At 42.2% G+C, this 19960-nt stretch overlaps 1 protein-coding gene across 1 annotated transcript in view; it reads left to right on the top strand.

The window, feature by feature from the left end:
• Positions 1-19960, top strand: part of NOX3 (NADPH oxidase 3) — a 55199-nt gene that overhangs the window by 18127 nt on the left and 17112 nt on the right. Inside the window, exons 8-10 of the mRNA XM_025861524.1 lie at positions 2631-2723; positions 4498-4751; positions 10727-10886. Coding sequence (XP_025717309.1) covers positions 2631-2723; positions 4498-4751; positions 10727-10886 — 507 coding nt within the window. The remainder of the gene's footprint in view (positions 1-2630; positions 2724-4497; positions 4752-10726; positions 10887-19960) is intronic.

Below are 19960 nucleotides of genomic sequence, written 5' to 3'. Positions count from 1 at the left end.
TGTGGTCACAAAAGGCATTCCAGGGAAAGCCACACCAAGAAACCAGAGTTCTTGTGGCCATGAACTTTCATCTCTCTTCTCTTCAACATTCATTCTGAAGCTCCAGCCTTCTCCCACCCCTCACTTTGTCCACTCTCTACTGCTTTCCTTGAGAACATACCCCTGACACTGTATTTATCTCTGTGAATAAAGCTAAAACATTTAAGAGCCTGGAGAAAAGCCAACCAATCATTTTCTCCAACACTCTTATTTTACAAAACAGAAAACTTGAACATAAAAGGCCCAAGATTTGCCACAAGGCCTAGGTGGAGGGATGGTAACCCCAAGATCAGAGGCCAGGTTTTCGAGACTCAGTTCAGGCGCCCCTCCTGCCCTGGGGCCTGGCCTCCTTCTGTCTTTACTCACACTTGTCTGTCCCAGTCGTTGCTGCAGGATAACCCAATAGTCACCTCTGGCCACTCCTGTCCCTCATTCCCTAGCCTCCAGGGGCTCCAGGAGTATCACGGTATACCCAAACTGGGCTTTCTCCTCCTGGATCAATTTATATACTAGAGTAGAGATAGAGCCAAGGATTCATAGCTTACATTCTCCTTCCTGACTAACTGTACAAGGGAAAATAATCCATTCCATTTTTATCAATATGGAAGAATCGGAGACCATGACTGACTTGAAGTGTGCGATGTCTAAAACTTTCTAAAATGGGCGTGGAAGATTATTTGTAAAAGTACATAGAGACTACGTGAGTATTTTTGCAAATATCTCTTGAAGCTCACATAGAAAGAATTGCATTCTTGCTATCCTTTCTGTAAATATCCAAACCAATTCTCAAAACACTCTGTGGTTCATTCAAGCTCAGGAGACCAAAGGATTCGTTCCCTTGGTCCAACCCCATCCTTCATGTCTACCCCTTCCTATCTTCTCCCTTACTCTGCTCATCATACCGCCTCACCCACAGCACAGGTGGACAAAAGGCTTTGTTCTCTCTGCGATGCTGAACACGTTGCTGAACCCCACTGAGGCAGAAAAGAATAAGTGGGTCAAATTGCTTTGTGTTGCCTGCATAAATCCAGCTTTTATCAGGCGAACTAGAGGCTCCCAGGGAAAAAGCAAAGAGTGTTGATGTAGGTAAGCAGAGGTGCCATGCAAACAGACCCAGCAGTAAACAGAGAAATACACAAGAAAGAAAACAGAAGCAAAAATAACACTAAAGGGCTTGTGACCCATCAACAGAACAGAAAAAACAGGATAATGGGCAAGAGTAAGGAGCAATAAAGACGGTGAGTCAGCCAGAAAGGTTTTAGTGAACATGAGTTCAAAAGGGTGAGATATCCTTCCTGCTCCTAAGATAGTGTGCTAGCAGGAAGGTCAAGGTGCATTTAGAATCCCAAGCAGAGGATTTAGAGAAATTATGAAAGGCTTGAGTTCCAGTCTGAGCTCCCCCAGGATCGAGTTCTGTCTCCCTACACCACTCTACCAATTCCCACAAAGTCAGGGATTTTTTCTTCTTTAAATGAAGAATTAGATGAGATTTCAGAGAATCCTTAACATCCCAAAATTCAATGAATGACTGAGTCTCTAATGTTTTGTAAAACAGGGCTCAGTAGCAATGTCAGCACAGGACAGAAAGAAGCGCGATTTGGTGGTTAAGTGCACGGGCCAGGCGGTCGGACCCTGGGGTCATGTTTTTCTGGTGCACCTCATTACCTTTGTGACCCGGACAATCTGTTTGATCTTGCTGAGCCTCAGTTTCTTCTTCTGTAAAACAAAGAGAATACCATATGCCTTGTGGGGTTGTTTGGTATCAGACCTAGTATAAGTCTTCAAACATTTTAAGTGTATGTTTGCACACACATTTAAGTGTATGTTTGTAATTGTTACAAGACTAGCCTGCTGGCAAACTGATCATCAGTAATACTGATTATTCTCATAAAAGGTTAACATAGGAAAGGATTTATTAAGAATCGAAATATTCGCTGTCACAATTGTCCAGAAGACTGTGGAGGATTTTGTTCTGATTCTGTAAACCCACGCTTAAAGTTCTGAGACACTACCTTTATGTCTTATTCCTGATAACATTGGATATGGCTGTGTGTGTGAATGTGTGTGGGGGGGGTGTGGGTGTATGGGTGGGTGCTTCTTCAGGCAGACCCCCAAGTTGTGATGCATTGGTGGCCCAAAAAAATTACTGTTCACAATGTTTTTATTTCATTCTCCATGTCTTATTTTGGCTCAGGAATGTAGCTGTATAAGCCCTTGACTTTGGCTGAGTTGGGAGCATTTATGACCCTATCTTATGTAACGTAAACATCAATCTGCTTTCCTATTTCTTTACAAATTCAATTATTTCTAATTACATAAAGACATCATTGATCAAGTAAGCATAAAAACCAATACAGAAGAGTTTAATCTCTGAAAGAAGCTTGTAGACCTCAAGGAATAATTGAATGTTATAGTATTTAATACAAGGAGATATCTTTATTGTCGATAACTGACCCAAAGTTAAAGGAAAATGTCTGAATCCCATCATGTTATATATTGATTTGGTTCAAATTGAAAATATTTGGATTCTATTTTCATTTCCTTTTCCTCTCTCTCTCTCTCTCTCTCTCTCTCTCTGCTGCTCTCTACAGGCTTGGAAATGGGTTTTAGGCCCTGTGGTCTTATATGCGTTTGAAAGAATAATTAGGTTCTGGCGGTTTCAACAGGATGTTGTCATTACCAAGGTATGCGTGTAGCTTTACGTGTGAATAAAAGCCTGAGTGTAGATGAAAATTTTTTATTAGCCCAAGTTTTTAATTTGCCATTTTTATTGCAGAACTGTCTGTAATTTAGAGGCCCATCTTCTGTTCTAATAATTGCTTGTATCCCGCACATCTTTTAGTGTGACTAATTTTACTGAAGATGGGGATCAGGGCTCCAGACCAGTACACAGAATTTTGATAAAGGTTATGGTGCCGCCCAGGAACCATCCGTTTTGCTCTTTATTTCAGTTTCTCACTGGGGGGCTGGGGAAGATGGGCAGGGGGACTGAGTCAGCTTTGGTTGGTTTACGTTACTTATGGTAACTTCTAATATAATCACTTCCTTCAATACATAAAAGTGGCGATTTTGCAAACACACAAATAATAGACATTTTCAAGGACACACACTCCCACTCAGAGCTACTGAGCAGAGGATAGGGAATAGTCACCCTCAGGTTCAGAGTGAGAGGGGAGGGACCACACGGAGCCCCACCTAGTGAGTGAGGGCCCCAGTGAGTGTTTTCCAACCTTGCACTCCTCCCCACAGCTCTCCAATTTACCAAATGCTGGAGGAAGATGGAAAACATGTCTAGGAGACTGAAAAGTACCAAAGACCTGGCCCCCGGTGTTTTAAAGGTCCAAGAAGAAATGCTCTGTTATCCAAACCTATATTGCTAATACAATTTTAACAGAATCCCCTTTCTCCTTAACTGTCTTCATGAAAGCAGATGCATAGAAATTGCTTCATATTTCTGTTTTAAGCTGTTTCCATGTTGCTGCTTTTAAGTTAAGCACCAAAGGATATCAGGCTATGTCAAAAGCCAGACAGTAAAACTTCTGGAAATCCACTAGAGCCGTTACTAGGGAGACAGTTTAACAGCAGAATCAGAACAAATATCAGTAGGGAGATGGGAAACAGAACTAATGATTAAAATGAGCTGAGATCCTCTTCCAAATGGAAAAATACTGCCACAGGATCTAGACATTTACTTTCGCTCCTTTTCACCTCCTGCCACAAAAGAAGACACGGGAGCCTAGAGAGATTTTTTTTTTTTTTTTCAGGAAACAAGATGGAAATCGAAGAAGGGAAATCAGGTCTTTCCTTCCAATAAGCAGCACTTGAGCATAAGGCTCTTAAAAAAGCGAGGAGGGTCTTTGCCGGCTCCTTCCGTACACCTCAAACTCAGAGCCTGAGCAGGACCATGGATGAGACCTGACTAAAAACACAACAAAGCGAAACATTTCACAGTGAATTTGAGGATTGTCTTCCACTTAGAATGAAAAGATAACAGGGCCCAATCCACCAGGGATTGAGAAAAGATACAGGTCGTTGGAAACGGTAACAGACAGGACTTACATTTTAAAACCATGGAGCTGGTTCGGTGGGTATTTTAATAAACCTAACCATCGTTAAGTGCAGTGTCTGATGCGCTGGCTTCTAATCTTGATCCTGGTTAACTGCACTAGCGAGACCTTGGCCGTCGGGGACATAAAATCACGTGTCCGACACCACATGGTGCAGCTACCCAAATTTCAGATGGCACTCTGAAGGAGGTAAGCTTCATGCTTGCTGGAGTTGCCAAGCCAGATATAAAAGGGACAGCAAAGATCCTTGGAAGGTAACAGCAAATGGCAGATTGAAAGGACACCTCAAAAACGCTGGTTCTAGAATGTAAAACCCTCTGGTGGACAAAAGCCATTGTCTTCTCCCTTCACCTGAGGAGAAAAGGCAAACGACTCTCTTGCTCTGATTTAGGTGGTGAGCCACCCGTCTGGAGTTCTAGAACTTCACATGAAAAAGCGGAACTTTAAAATGGACCCGGGGCAGTACATCCTGATCCAGTGCCCCTCCGTATCCTGGCTGGAGTGGCACCCCTTCACCCTCACCTCCGCTCCTCAGGAGAACTTCTTCAGTGTCCACATCCGGGCCTCGGGAGACTGGACAGAAGCTTTATGTAAGGCCTTCGGGGCAGAGGGACCAGCCCCGCAGGAGCCCTGGAGCCTGCCAAGGTTGGAGCCCATTTCGTTTTTACATATAACTTAGAAGAGTGTAACAAATAAGTCATCTCGTGCATCAACAGGCTTCCCAAATCCAGCAATATCTTTATTCTAGATGGCAAGTTTTAATCCATTCTTTAAATTTGAGGACTTATATAGAGTCTAATTTAGTGGATTTCCAGTAGAAGCAAGTACATTTCTTTAAAAAAAAAAAAAAAACAAACGTTCAACAAAGGCAGGCAGTGATCCAGGAAGAAGGAGCACTGTGCTTTCTCAGCTCCAAAACAACACTTGACTAATTATACACAGCCCGCGATGAGTAAGACAGCCCTGTGAGCGTTTTGCTGTTGCAGTCTGAAGTCTTTATATTTGTTAGCTTGGTCTTCCTAAGGAGGATGCTTTACAGTCAGAGTGAGGCTGGCAGGCCCCATCCCCTGGAGAAAGAGCTAAACAATTGCAGATTGAAACTCATAGAGTGACAAAGTGATCGAATGGTCCAGAAAGTTGTGCCATTGTGGGTGCTGCTTGTGTGCATGCAACAAGTACTCGTAACCTCCTCTAGGTGCCAGAAATAGAGAGATGGCCAAACACTGCCTCTTCTCTCTAGAACTTCGAGAGGCCGAATGCAATCAGCATCAACCTGCACGCAGACAACTTAATTTTGCTGCAAGGTCGATGTGCGGAGGGTCAGTCTGGGAAGGGTGGAAAAGCACAAATGACATCCATATGCATTGCTTAGGGTTTTGGTAACAAAGGAACACAAACTGGGTGGCCGGCAACAACAGAAATGTATTCTCTCCCAGTTCTGGAGACTCAGGGGCTGAATTTAAAGGACAGCAGGGCCGAGGTCCATCTGAAAACTTTCGGGGAGACTCTTACCCTGCCTCCCCCTCTGCTCTGGGGGGTTTGCCAGCATTCCTTGGCTTGCATCTGCAGCAGTGCACTCTCTGTCTTTCATCCCATGATGTTCTCCCCCCTCGTGTCTATGTCTCTGTGGCCTCTTCTTATAAATCCAAGTCATGTTGGATTCAGGGCCTGCCCACTTCCAGTAGGACTGCATCTTAACTTGATTAATTACACCTGCAACAACCCTATTTCCAAAGAAGGTCACATTCTAGGGTACCGGGCTTAGGACTTCAACCTAGAAATCTGGGAGACACAATTCAAAGACAACATCCTATTCAGACAAGCCCGGGTCCCACTGTAAATGAGCACTCCTTAGCTCCTTTTGGCAAACAAACGGCTTAAAGTTGATCCCCACTCTTCCAGCAGGATGACCCAAGAGGCAGGCCAAACCCATGTTTAAGGCCCCAGGAAAACGGACACACACAAAAAGGGTTGAGAAAAACATTTTGAAAGAATTTGACCTTTCAAAAGAAGCATCAAGAGATTCCTTCTCCTGCCGTCCTTGGAGGGTGTCGGGAAATAGCAAGCAGTGGCCACTGACAGAAGAAATTAGGGAGTGAACACTATCAGGATATGCTTGGGATGGAACCTCCTGGGGGCGGGGCATTCCCTATCTTCCCGTCTATGTCTGGTGCCTGGAGCAGTGTCGGACATGTATTGCATACAGAGTAAATATTTAGTGGAGAAATTAATAAATACCAGACCCAGTATGGATGCTTTAGCTCATTTACTTTAACAAATATATACAGGTGGCAAACTAGGCACTAGAATAAATGTAAGGCACAGAATCTAATCAGCTTAGTGTCCCTCTTTCCTCCCTCCCATAGGACACTGAACTGTGACTGTACGGTTCTGGGCTTGCTTGTGTTCAGTGGCTACAAAGAGTCACACGCCTTCATTTCAAACATTGGAACTAAAGAGGGATAATGATAACAAACCAAGTGCAAGCATCATCCTGTCAGACCACAGCCCCTAGTCAGTTGACAACACCTGATTCCTCCTGCATTTGAGAACTTCTCTGTTTAATCATGGGAAAGGAAGTAATGTAATAGAATTCTAAGATTCAGAATGCAGTGCAAATGCTTAAAATTAGAAATAAAATTAGACATACACACACACACACATACACACACACGTCCCTGCCCTCCTTTTGGCATTGCCAAGATCAGTACTTCCAACCTATTATTAGCCTGGTCTCTACTCTTAGTGCATACAGTTCTCCAGTCTATCAACCAAACTTGCCTTTCACAAACCAGCTAGCATTTCAGCCAATGGCCCAGTGAGAACTTGGAACATGTTTCTCAGGAGTCAGTATGCCTTCTATCTGTGGGGTGCCTTGTCAGCTCACGGCCTGACAGCATATGCCCACTCCCCGACCCCCAGGCCTCCCTGGGCTCCACTGCCCCACCTCCTGCTCCCTCCTTGAACTCAGCCATTCTTCCAGCCTTCTTGGCTTTCTCCCACACCGAGCACCTTTACCACTGCTATTCCTCCATCTGGAACATTCTTCCCCAGATTTCTGCTAGGCTGCTCCTTCACCTCCCCCAACTGACTCTCAGTAATCGCTTTGTCCAGAGCCCTACTTTATTCTGCATAGTACTTATCCCCACCTGACATATTAAATCTCTGTGCGTTTATCTGTTTACCCTTATATCTTCCCACACTAGAATGGAAGTTCCATAAGAAAAGGGACATTATCCATGTGGTTCACTTTGTTATTGGTGCCTAGAATAGGCCCTAACTCTTAGTTGGTACTCAATAAATATTTATCAAATGAATAAAAATGAGTTGTTGGAAACAGAGCAGTTTCCCTTCACTTGTTAAGTTCATTTGACCTCTGCTTCTATATCTGTGTAGGCATATGTATTAACAGTAGAACCAAAAAAACCCTACAATTTCTTCAACTCTTCAATATATTAAGAACAAGAATTTTATTGGACTTCCTTGGATGATTTTTATCTCTTAGAGTTGTTTCGCTTTTGAATTGAATTAAACACATGGGAGAGAGCACTATAATTTTTCACTGTTTTGAACCCAGAAAGGATTTAAACCAGCCCCAGGAAAAAGGAGCATCTGGGTGGCTCAGTCAGTGAAGCATCTGACTCTTGATTTCAGCTCAGGTCATAATCTCAGGTTCGTGGGATCAAGCCCTGTGTGGGGCTCCATACTCCGTGGAATGTCTGCTTGAGGATTCTCTCCCTCCCTTTCCCTCTGCCTCTGCCCGTGCCTCAAATAAATAAATAAATCTAAAAATTTTTTTAAATAAAAAAATAAAAGATTTTGCCTTCTGAGATAAAATGGAGGAATTTCTCAGAGTTGATCCTAGAGTTTTCAGTGATTTAACCTACTGCCCAGAGCCAAGGACACCCACATCCAACAGCCTGGGTTCAAAGCCCAGTTTTGGGTGTGATCTTAGAGAATGTATGTAACTGTGTGCCTTGGTTTCCTTATCTGTAAAATAAAGATGATAATAGTATCTAGGACTTTGTTTAAGAATAAATGTCCTTATAAAGCCCTTCACATATTGCATAGTAAGAAAAGGTTAGTTATTATTATGAGCAAACTAAGAAAGGTCAAGTACTGCAGAGATGTCCGTGAAAGTGATGATAGACAGGAAGAACATGTAGATGAAGCACAGGCAGTGGGCTCAAACAGTTGAGGTTGGAGGTCAATGAGGTGGGTGGGTGTGCTCCCGACTGAAAGCAACAAGGAACCACTCGGTGTAGATGCTGGAAAAGCTGCATCATTGAACTCTGTGTCTGAATAAAAGAGGAAGTAGCTGAGTGAACTAGATAAACAAGAATTTGTGCAAAGGAAGCCAATTCATGATTGTGAGGTCTTGAGAAATGGAGACATTTTTGTCCAAAAAAAAGAACAATCAGGGTGTCATGATAGCCATGATCAACCACTTAAAGGGCTGAGACAAGAAAGGGAAGAGACCTGGTATGTGTTTCTCAGGAAGGCTAGTGGCGTGAGTTGTCAGAAGACAGATTTCAGTGAGACATGAGAAAAACTATCACCTGCTTTGAACTGCCCCTACACGGAACAAGGTGCCCTGCAATTTAACATCAGAACGGGATCAGCTCTCGGGGTTGTGGAAGGAAGGATTACTATATTAGCAGGGAAGTTGGACTAAATATTCTCTCCTGCCTTTTCCAACTTAGATTCTCAATTTTAATTATGTGGAAATGTGTTTATTATGGGTTTCTGTGGATTATACGACACAATTCTTCTTTGGGTTTCATTGTTATCTTTTCAAATCAGTGTCAAATAAATCCCAAATACAACTAATTATAAAAACAATTAACAATAAGACATTTTAATCCTTGGACAGTTTCATTTTTTCTCTCTCGATTCCCCTTATCTAATTATTTATAAACTAATCTACAGTGGGCTGAGATACTAACCCTTTCTGGTTAATGACCTTTTATTTTTATTCTTCCATTTCCATATATCAATATGTAATAAAGCCTTATTAATTAAGATTAACTCGAGGAGAGTTAATTTGAATTATTAGGAGGTCTGGCATATGGAATATTTAAAAATAAAACCCAATTGAACTTTCATCAACACATAGTAAGCCCAAATGGGCCAACCTCGGGTGCCTTCAACAGACACCCTTTAGGGAATGGTTATGAATAACTTAGAAGCCTTTTAATTAGCATATCTTTGTTCATATGTAAATGTGTGCTTTTGGAAGAGTTGAGGTTATTTAATACATTCTGCTGACTAAAATATTTTAAATATTCCCTTTACAATTTATTCAATGAATTGTTATAGAACAGCTCCATGCCAGAGAGCATGCACGGCCCTGGGATGCTGAGGGGAGCAAAGACAGCCCTGTCTCCTCCCTCCAAAGAACTCGTGGTCCAGTGATCAAGATAGATGCAAATCAAATCATGCACACACACCCAGAAAACTGTAAAATTACAAATGTGATGAGGACTCCAGAGGACGGGTACATGGGGCTATAAATTATATAAAGGGGATTTAGCCTAGTCTAAGGGGGTCCGTGAAGCTTCCCCAGGGAAATGATGATTCAGATAAGACCTAATGAAAGGATAGCTAATAACCAAGTCGGGAGAGTGGGGAGGACCTGGGACAGAGTATTTCTGGTTACTTGGATTTTCACATGCAGAGGTCCCGGGGCAAAAGAGGGGTGGGGGTACTATGTATTTTAGGAAATGAAAGAAAAGCCAGTGTGGAGAACTGTTGTTGAGAAAGGGAGTAGAATCCAGGGGCTGGTCTCTTCCGGACCATGTTAAAGACAATTGTATTCATTCAATAAATATGCTTCATCCTTACAAAGAAAGACTTGCTAAGCAAAGACATCAGTGCCATTTCCGACAAAAACCCAGATTTTGAGTTCACATCATCTGAAATAACAAGCTTTAGAAATTCCACATAACTGACAAATTATCTCAGAATCATATTTATTCCAAATGAATGACTTCTAGACTAAAATGATATGAATATACTAAGATGTGGGCCTGAATAAGTAAAAACAGGAGAAGCGCGTTAGCAAGAGTTAAGAGATAAGACTTCTAAACCACCTTCTGCCTCTGCTTTATTCTTCTGCTGGCAGCTGCAGAAAAGAAAAAAGAGAAGGGAAGGGAAGGGGAGGGGAGGGAAGGAAAGGAAAGGAAATGAAGAGGAAGGGAACGGGAAAGGGAAAAGGAAAGAAAAAAAGAAAAAGAAAAAGCCTCCTCTACCAGGCTTCATGATGCCTGGAGCCAAAACAAGCATCTAAGAATTGTAAGAGCTTGCCATGTGGAAGAGGTGGGAGCTCGAGCCAGAGAAGCCAGGCTTTGTCCTCCCGTGAATGGCACCTGGACTGGCCTGTCTGGTCATCCCCCATCCCTAGGAGACAGGCCCCCATTTCCTCCTGCTAAGTCCAGGCTCTCCTAACATGGCATCCTCAAGCACAGAGCCAACCTCCTGTGCACAGTTGTGAACACATCCTATGAAAAGCATCGGTTGAGGCTGGCTTTGTTTTCCAGAGCAGAGCGTTCTTTGAGGCTGGCTTTGTTTTCCAGAGCAGAGCGTTCTGAATGTCACAGGGCTGCACTTTGTGATTGCAGGCTGGCGGTGGACGGGCCGTTCGGAACTGCACTGACGGACGTATTTCAGTATCCAGTGAGCGTGTGCATCGCTGCGGGAATAGGGGTCACTCCCTTCGCCTCTCTTCTGAAATCTATATGGTACAAATGTGAGTCACAAATCCAGCTGAAGCTGAGCAAGGTATGGAAAAAATCATTAGTTCACACTCCCATGGATTAAAAAGGTTCAACATCCTTCTATCTATCATCTGCCAATTCTTGGGGAGGATTTTAATTAACTATGAGGGATAAACTCAAGGATCCTTAACTATACTTACGTTCTTAAAAATCTCCATTCGGTATTACATTTATGAGAAGGGTTATGTCTAATCTTGTTAAAGATGACAAGACATAAATTTTATTGCTTCATTGCCATTACAGGACATGTAATTGCTCATGTCAGTAAAATACGGACAGGCTGCAAATGGCTTTGTGACTGGGCTACTGTTAGTGATATTAACAGGCAGCCTTTTCCTTAGTCTCTTTAGCCTGATACTATGGCTGCAAGTGTGCAATTCAGCATCTTCCTCTCGTGGACTCAGGGTCTTAATGAGAAGCAAAAATGCCACAGTTGGGATTCATTGGCCCGCTTGCTTGGTGTTGCCCAGCTCCGAATCTCTTTGGTCATTTCTTGAATGTTCTCTGACAAGACACCTCCATAGTTGCCTTCCTTCCTTTGTCCTACCCAAAGACGGTCCATACTTTAACCCTCTGAGGAGCTGCAGGAGAAAGGGAGCCATGTTAACGCCGAGTGGTGTCTGTTCAGGAGGACTCAGGATGTCAGGCAAGCCTGGTTCTGGGCCTGATTCTGCCACTTCTCTGGTTCACACTTTGGCTCCAGTTTCCTCCTCTAGCAAAGGAATTTGCTTGATTAGATTAGCATGTCTATCTAACATGAGTTAGATATGAACATTAGTCATGTGCTATGGTCCACTAAAGAGAATTCAGTGGTCAAAAGAACTTAAGCTACTACAAATCCCAATCTAGAAGATTCACATCATCTATTAGCCTATTAAATAAGTTCTGTAGAAAAGAACCTCTTTCAGTTTTGTTTCACCTATCCTTCCCAAGCTTGATTAGCCATGGAAACTTTCTCCACCTAACATTTATTAAAGAATAACATTCTTTGAAGCCCTGGGGGCAATACCAGAAGATCTCTAAAATTGGGGCTTTTCCAACTAAGAAATAAGAGAAAAATCAGCTATCATTTCATGAGTTTCCAAGTGGTGGGTGCTTGACATACATTTTCTCATTTGGTTGTTCTAATTCCCAACAACCTTATACAGTAGATAATAGCAAGCCTGTTTTTCACATTAAAAAAAAAAAAAAAAAAACCCTGAAGCTTAGAGAAACCAAAGTGACTGCCCTAAAAATACATGGGTAATAAAAGGCAGAATGAGGATTCAAACTTAGATCCATCTGGCTCTTTCCGTGACATAACCAACATATGGTAGACATGACTGCTACCATTGTATTATAGGCAGACTGAGGGATCCCGGGCCAGAGAATCTGCCTCAGCCTGATTCCACCCTCACTAGAAGCATCGTCTTGAGTGACTCAGGTCAACTCTCTGAGTTGGGTATCCTGATCTGCACAATGGAGAAATAAGAGTCCATATCCTACAGGGAGTTTTAATACCAAATAGGACAAATCAGTAATGTGATGTGTAAATAATGTAATGTAAATTTGTATAAAATGATATAAATTTCATTATAGCTGCCAAAGATGTAGATAGATTACTAGTACTACTGTTACTAATGGCTTAGATTCATCAAGCCTTGACTACCTAGGAGGCAGTAAGTTAGGCATTTTATACATACAGTCTCACATTATCTTTTTAAGGAACTCACCGTTTTTATTCCCATGTACAGATGAGAAGACTGAAGCTGATCACAAAGCTCAGAGGAATGATAGCGTCATATTATCAAATTATCATAATTGTTCTTTCGGATAAGTAACATCCTCAGGTTACTACTGAGGAACCCAAAGCACAGAGAGCTAATAAATAGTAGAACGAGAGTTCAAAATTAGACTTTTTGAATGCAGACTCATCTTTCCTCTATACCACAATAAGTTCAACGAAGTGTCTTAGTCCGTTTGGGCTGCTATCCCACAATATCATAGACCTGGGTCACTTGTTAACAGCAAAAACAGATTTCTCACAGTTCCAATGCTGGGAAGTCCAAGATCAACAGACTCGCTGACTTGGTATCTGATGAGAGCCTGCTTCCTGGTTGATAAGCGACCATCTTCTAGCTCTAACTTCCCATAGCAGGGTGGTAAGGTAGCTCTTGGTAGTGTTTTGAGTTTTTGTTTGTTTGTTTGTTTGTTTGTTTGTTTTGGTCAGAAAGGGTCAAATTTGTTGACGCAGTTTGCAACTCAATGAGGAAAAAGTAGATACAGAAGTCTAGAAGTCTGGAGTCTTTTTTTATAAGGGCACTAATCCCATTCATGAGGGTTCCTCCTGTATGAACAAATCACCTCCCAAATACCCCATTTCTGAATATTGTCACATCAGCAATTAGGTTTCAAAATATGAATTTTGGGGGACACAGACATTCAGTCTATGGTACAAAACAAGCAACACAGCTACTCTTTTATTTATTCAGACCCCGCCAACCCATCAATGCTTTGTTATGATTTATGATGATTTCTCAATCCCCCTAAGCTTTTTCTTTCCTCTCACTATCTACCACGTAAAACCCATCCACAGAGGCAGCTTCTTGCTTCATGGTTTTCACAACACTAAAGGTCACATTATATTTCACACATGATGGATTGTGTGTCTCTCTTTCATTCACTTATTCACTCCATGAATATCTATTGAGAACCTACTATGTGCCAGGCCCTTTGACACTGACATGACAAACCTCTCACTCTCCTCCCACCAGACTTATAACACCTCACCCTTCTTTCAATAATCTGTTATCCATGTGCTTTCATGTCATGTTCACAAAGGATCTCATTTCCCCTAATAGAGTCTGAGCTCCTTGCATGAGGCTTCTTTGGGTATCTTTGTAAGATACACACACACACACACACACGCACACACGCACACACGCACACACGCACATACACACTACAATTTTTTAATAAATCAATGAGTGTGCCAAAATGAATGAACAAATGACTTCTGTGTAATTTTTTATAAAATTTTAGATTACTAAGATTAATTCATTTTTATTTAACCAAGAAGACTATTTGTTCAGTAATTGTATAACTCAAAGAATATATTCCAATTATTTTACTACAAATAGGAAAAATTCTTGTAAGAACCCACAAAATCTTAAAAGTCCATACAGGAATCTGCAAAATCCTCATACCACCTCCTCCCTCACAATTTCATTGTTATTTCTGGGCTCTGTTTATGGGGTTTCTCAAGGCTGTTTCAGTGGGAGGGTTAAGCAGTTACCACAAAACTATTAAACAGGGACATCGATCTCTATCCCCCCAAAAAAGAAACCAAAGAATTAGAAATTTTAAAAAAATGTTTTCATACCTTACAGAAACTGATGGCAATATTGGGGCGATATTCCACTGAAAATAAAGGTCGGAATAATGGCATATGGGAGGAAAAAAAGCTAAAAGCATAGAATCACAAAATAATTTGAGAGGTCTTAACCTCCCAGCTTTGCATATGACCATGAAAGTCAGCATCTGTACTCAGACTGGGAAGTTATTTGTCCAAAGTCATCTAGTTGGTTAGCTACTGAGTCGGGATGGGAGCGGGCATTTCTAATCTCTGCCTTCAAGACTCTTTTATGCAAAAAGTGAGATTTCATGCCATTGAAAGTTTATGCTGAAAATTCCACTCAAGACCCACCTGGTTAGAGTGTGCATGCGGGAGAAAAAGTTTAAGAAGTTTTCTGTTTTAAAGCCACTTTGTGTGTGTTTTGACTACAGCTATCATTAGGCTTATGTCACTAATATTTGTCAGGGCCGTCTACATGTATTTGAGATATAAACACTCTTTCCACGAAACTGTCGGCATCTACATAATTTTTAAGGCGCAGGAGAGCACAGCAGTACATATTTATCCAACAACATCTTAACAATTATAGACCTGGGCTATACTTTTCAGATTGTTCTCTTCTGTAACAAGCAAAGGGGAAAATGCAGCATAGGGGTTCAGAGCTGAAAACTTAAATCTGAAGGGTTAACTGCAATTAGGTGGGATTTTCTCTCTGTATACAAGACCAGTCGGCATAAAGGCATACGTTTTTACATACAAGCCTGATGTTGCAAGTCTACAATAAAAAAAAAAAAACTGCAAAGTTTTCTTGGTTGCTACCCTTGCAAACTATATCTCTTTACCCTTCTCCTCTGCCACATTATTCTAGAACACTTCTAAGTAAAATGCAGGAGAATGGCCAATAGGATGCCTGCTGCTTGTCTGGGATCATGTGTAGCACTTTCTATTTGAAGCTGGTGTTTTAAAATTTCTTTCTAACGATCTTTTATTTTTAAAGATGGTAGGGAGGAGGGGGAGAAGTGGTTAGGAGGAAATTTCCCAAGAAGGCAAAGTAAAAATAAGTGGAATGATGGCTTGGGAGTGGGGGCGGGTGGAGGAGAAAGCTGTAAGATGTGAAAGGGGTATTTTCAACACAAGAGTAAGAGCCAAACTTCACTTAGTTGGAGGCAGATGAGCACACACCGCTCCTTCAGGACGAGGGAAGGGGGTGTGAGTGGTTGAGGAGTGTCTGTGATGCAATTCAAAAGACCTGAGCACTGGGGGTACAAATGCCCCATCGCAATGAACGTCCTCCAACGCCTGCCTAACGGGATGATTAATTCCACATCACACTCAATTTGTGAAAAGAGCTCTTGAAAAAAATTTTGCACAAGCAAACTGTCAAAATGATGAAGGAAATAGGTGTGTGCAAATGGGGAAGGGGGTATGGCAGGCATACATGTATTGGCTTATACCTTGTCGTTCCCCTAATGTCCCAGCCATGTAGACAGGGCAGAGAGAATGGCCAACTGGAAGATTTGGTTCCTTTTCCGAACTGCATATGTAATCTGCAGACTGTAATAAGATAGATTATAGAAAAAAATAACTAATCTCATTTCTTCATAAATTGTCTTCCTTCATCACCCCAATAATACATAACCATGATAATGGGTATTTATAGTGTGTCCCACGCAAGATGGCCGTGGGTCCTTAACCTAATATAATAAACAGATAATTCAAATAAAAAGACAGCTCGGGCCAGTGAGAACAAGGCAAAGAGGCCAAGAAAGGCAAAAATCCATACTCTACTTAAACATATTAATAAAACAAAGGAGGGCCTGCTCTCTTTTCTAATGAATGAAAAATGCACTTAATTTAATCTGTTTAGTTTGAGAAATTATTTGCTTTCCCTTTCCCTCACACTGGAGCTCTGGCTACTCCTGGAATTGATCATCTCTGCTAAACACTGACAGTGTTGTAATAAATTGAACTGGGGCACACAAGGCCACACGTGCCCTCCAGAAGACAGCGGCGTCCCCCCCATCCTTCACTGGACAGCCTCAAAAGACTTCAGTCCCCCAGCAGGCCTCACCATTGCCCTGTGGGGAGGTGACCAGTATTAATAGTTTTAATATTTTGGTTTATTAACCACACAAGCCATACAAGACTATAATGTCCCTGTAAAAAGATTCAAATAAAATACTCAGTCAAAAGGTCTCCCTTCATCAGCCTTCCTCCCCAAACTAACCACCGTCATCACTTTGCTCTCGAGGGGTTCACCATTAAACAGTGGAGCGTGGATCATTCCATTCCTTCTCCACGATTTGCACCCATACGCATATACAGAGTGCTATTTTATTTATACCTAAATAGAGATGTGGGGAGGGGGAGAGAGAGAGAGAGAGAGATGCACTTTGTCTTGTTTCGTTGCCTTTTATAATGTGGCTTAGCACATCTTCTGTGTCAATACCTACTGATTCACTTCATTTTATTTAGTGTCTTCAGAGTATTCCGAAGTATGGATATCCCCCACTTGATGTAATGATTTTATTATTAATGAATATTTTGGTTGCCCAAGAAGTCTTATTAACTGTACTTAGAACAAACTGAGGCATCAGCAAGGTCAGTCCTCCCTCATCAGGCAAAGCAGTAGTACAGCCATGAAATAATTAACTTTAAAGATCTTTTAAAGAAAAAGTCTCAGAGACTAAAAATAATGGACAAAGAAAAATTGTTTTATAATTATATTTCCTTAAAACGGGAAATGGAAGGAAGTTTCTCAATAAGAAGGAATAGTTGCTTCAAAATTTGTTTGCCATTATAATCATCCAGGAAGACCTTCACAACAACAACAAAATAAAAACCAGGACAATAATAGCTGCCATTTATTGAGGATTATAAACATTTAGTTTTGTTTTCTAATCAGTCACAGTCTTTATCTTTTTAGAGGGAAAAATTCTTTTTTTTGGAAAATGGTCACAGTTTCCTCAGGGGAAAGTCCCCATCAGCCTACTTGTTTGGAGTTTCTGTCAGTTCTGTGCTATTTCGTACAGCATAGATATCTTCGCACGCAGCATATAGTTCAGGCTGCTATAACAGAAGTACTATAGACTGGGTGGCTTACACAACAGACGTTTATTTCTCACAGTTCTTGAGGCTGGAAGTCCGAGATCAGGGAGCCAGCATGGTTGGGTTTCGATGAGGCCTCTCTTTCTGGCTTACAGATGGCCACCTTCTCACTATGTCCTCATGTGACAGAGATAGAGAGAGCTCTGGTCTCTTTCTCTTCTCAGAAGGACACTAGTCCCATCATTGGAGGCCCCATTCTCATGACCTCTTCTAAATCCAACCACCTCTCAAAGGCCCACCTCCCAATACCATCACATTGGTTTTCAATATATAAATTTGGAGACAACACAAACATTCAGTTAATAACAGTGGGGGACAGAGGGCACTGTCCAGGAGGCAAGGTCACAGTGCAACTCCACTGGCCTTCTCCTGGGTGGAGGCATTGGCCAAGGTCAAGGTCAACCTTGGCAACCCGTAAAATGCCTCCTGCGGTCTAGCACACACAGAGCGTGGAGTGCGCTTTGCTGGCGAAGGGGTTCGTCTGTCAGGATCACACCCTTATGATCAATGCTGAGGTTCCCAGACTGGTGCTGGAGATAAAGCTGGGCTTCACCTCTTCTCAGTGATCACCATCTCTATAATTCACAAGTGCCCAGTGGGAATACAGACCCTCACGTAAGGCAAATGATTCCCCTTGCTGATTCTACTATAAACATGCGGTATTCATTCTGTAAGCTCCTCCAAACGACAGCAAGGAGAGCAGCAACCACAACTAAGAGCTCTGAGCACTTACTGCCTGTGTCAGACATCATGCCAAATGCTCCCATGAACCATACCTTTCATCCTCACAATAATCTCATAGGTTGTTGGTCTAGAGGGTGGTTTTGTTGGTTTATATATGTGGTGATCTAGGTTCAAGTTAAAAAACCTGCCCCCAGTTACCCAGCTTATAGATGGTGAAGCTGGGAGTCTAGAACAGCTTAGAGGACTCAAGGGCTCGCGCTGTTTAATTACTCTGCATCCTAACACTGTGTCCTCGTGTACAATTTCCTTCTTTGGAGAGGTTCTGGGCCATAAATAAATAGATATATAAATAAATATTTTTGTCCCCAATCCATCCTCAGGAAATGGATTTGGGACCTAAAGAAACACAGGTTGTACTTGTGGCTGTGTCCTCTGCCTGTGTTTGGGGATGCCTATCCAGGCCATGAGACAGGGGGAGCATCTGTTTGACTACCAGAGCATGGACTCTGCTAGTCAAATAGATGAGTAGCTTTTCTTATTTCATTTTCTGAAATTGTTTCTCAAAAAGTAGCACAGGTCCATTTCCTTCTGGCCCCAGATCACCTTGACCTGGTCCATGTGCATGTCTGCAGAATTCTTAGAGCTGCAGGAGCATGGGGGAAGAGGTGGTCCTCACAGAGAACACAGCACTGCATGTTGCTCACACCCAGGCCCTCCGAGGTGGAGGTGGCTGAGTTCGGGATGGTGGTCCATGCCAGGAAGGATGTGACCTGAAGGCCTGCGACAGGCCACATGCACACAGAGCTCCCTAAAGCCATTGTCCACTCTTGGAGTCATCTCCTAAAACATCTGGGACCCCATTAGATCTACAGAAATGTGTGGGATGAGTCCTGCTAAAACCGGTACCTTTGTTCCTATGAAAGTTCAGAACTTTCATCTCTTGATGGAGGATGACTTTCTGTTTAACAAAACTTTTTAAAGTAACCTTAAGTATTAGGGGCCTCTGATGATATCAGCTACAGAATTCTGGAAGCCAGGCTTCAGACAGGTGAATGATTTCAGGTTTTTTATTTGTGGACACCGAGGAGGGGTGAGTGTTGGGCAGATCACAGAGGTGTAGCCTGTTGTTTGGGATATTTGTTCTACCAGTGACCAGGTCCTTCCTACTGGACGAAATGCAGAAGTGGAACTGCCCTGTCCCTTCACAGTGAGTGTCCCTCACCGTTAGGATGAAAGAGAGTCAAAGTCAATAGCCTCTTTCTCTGTTCAAAGTCTCTTTTCTTCTTTTTCTGCCTGAAGCACTTCTGAGCCTATTCAGTGTTCCTTCATTGCCTCTTGCACCAAAGCTGCCCAGTGTCACCTCTAAGTCAATTACAGAGGGAAAAACACACAAAGCCATTACAAGGAAGTAAAAAGTATAAAAGGCTTGGCAAGCCCTAAGAAGGCTGACACACTGCTAAGCCACAAGAAGGCAAGGACAGGCATGATTTCTATTTGAAAGGATAAGGGTCAGTGTGAGCAGGAAGCTAAGATGTGGGCATTTTTCAAGGAAGGATGATTGAAACTGGATTTGAAATTGACAAGTTTTCTAAAAAGTAAATGGGGATATTGTTCCTAGATAAATGTATCTGAAGCACGTCCCTTAAGGAGTGGAAATAAAAGAAAATAAATCAGTCATGTTTGTTCTCATCCAAATGCCACCATCAGTGTTCCTAGGTAAAACAACCTACTGAGAGCAGGAAGGAAGGGGAGGTGCATCAGGAAGAATGGTATTAAATTCAGTCAATAGATTTTCTGTTTCCACCGGGAGCAAAGCAAGTCAAAAGGAGGGCTCGGGTTTTCAAAGAATAATTTAGATTAGGCACGATGCAACTTGAAAAGCAAGACCATTGCAGTACTCATCACCAACACTGGATATAAAGTCAGCCTCCTGGCCTCCATTCTCCCAGGGA

This window comes from Callorhinus ursinus, unplaced genomic scaffold (genome assembly GCF_003265705.2).
Source record: "Callorhinus ursinus isolate GAN/ISIS: 27379988/994484 unplaced genomic scaffold, GSC_fseal_2.0 scaffold6, whole genome shotgun sequence".
In the NCBI taxonomy this organism is placed as follows: Eukaryota; Metazoa; Chordata; class Mammalia; order Carnivora; family Otariidae; genus Callorhinus; species Callorhinus ursinus.
The sequence above is the reverse complement of the archived record's forward strand: the minus strand, read 5'-3'. Positions and strand labels throughout refer to the sequence as shown.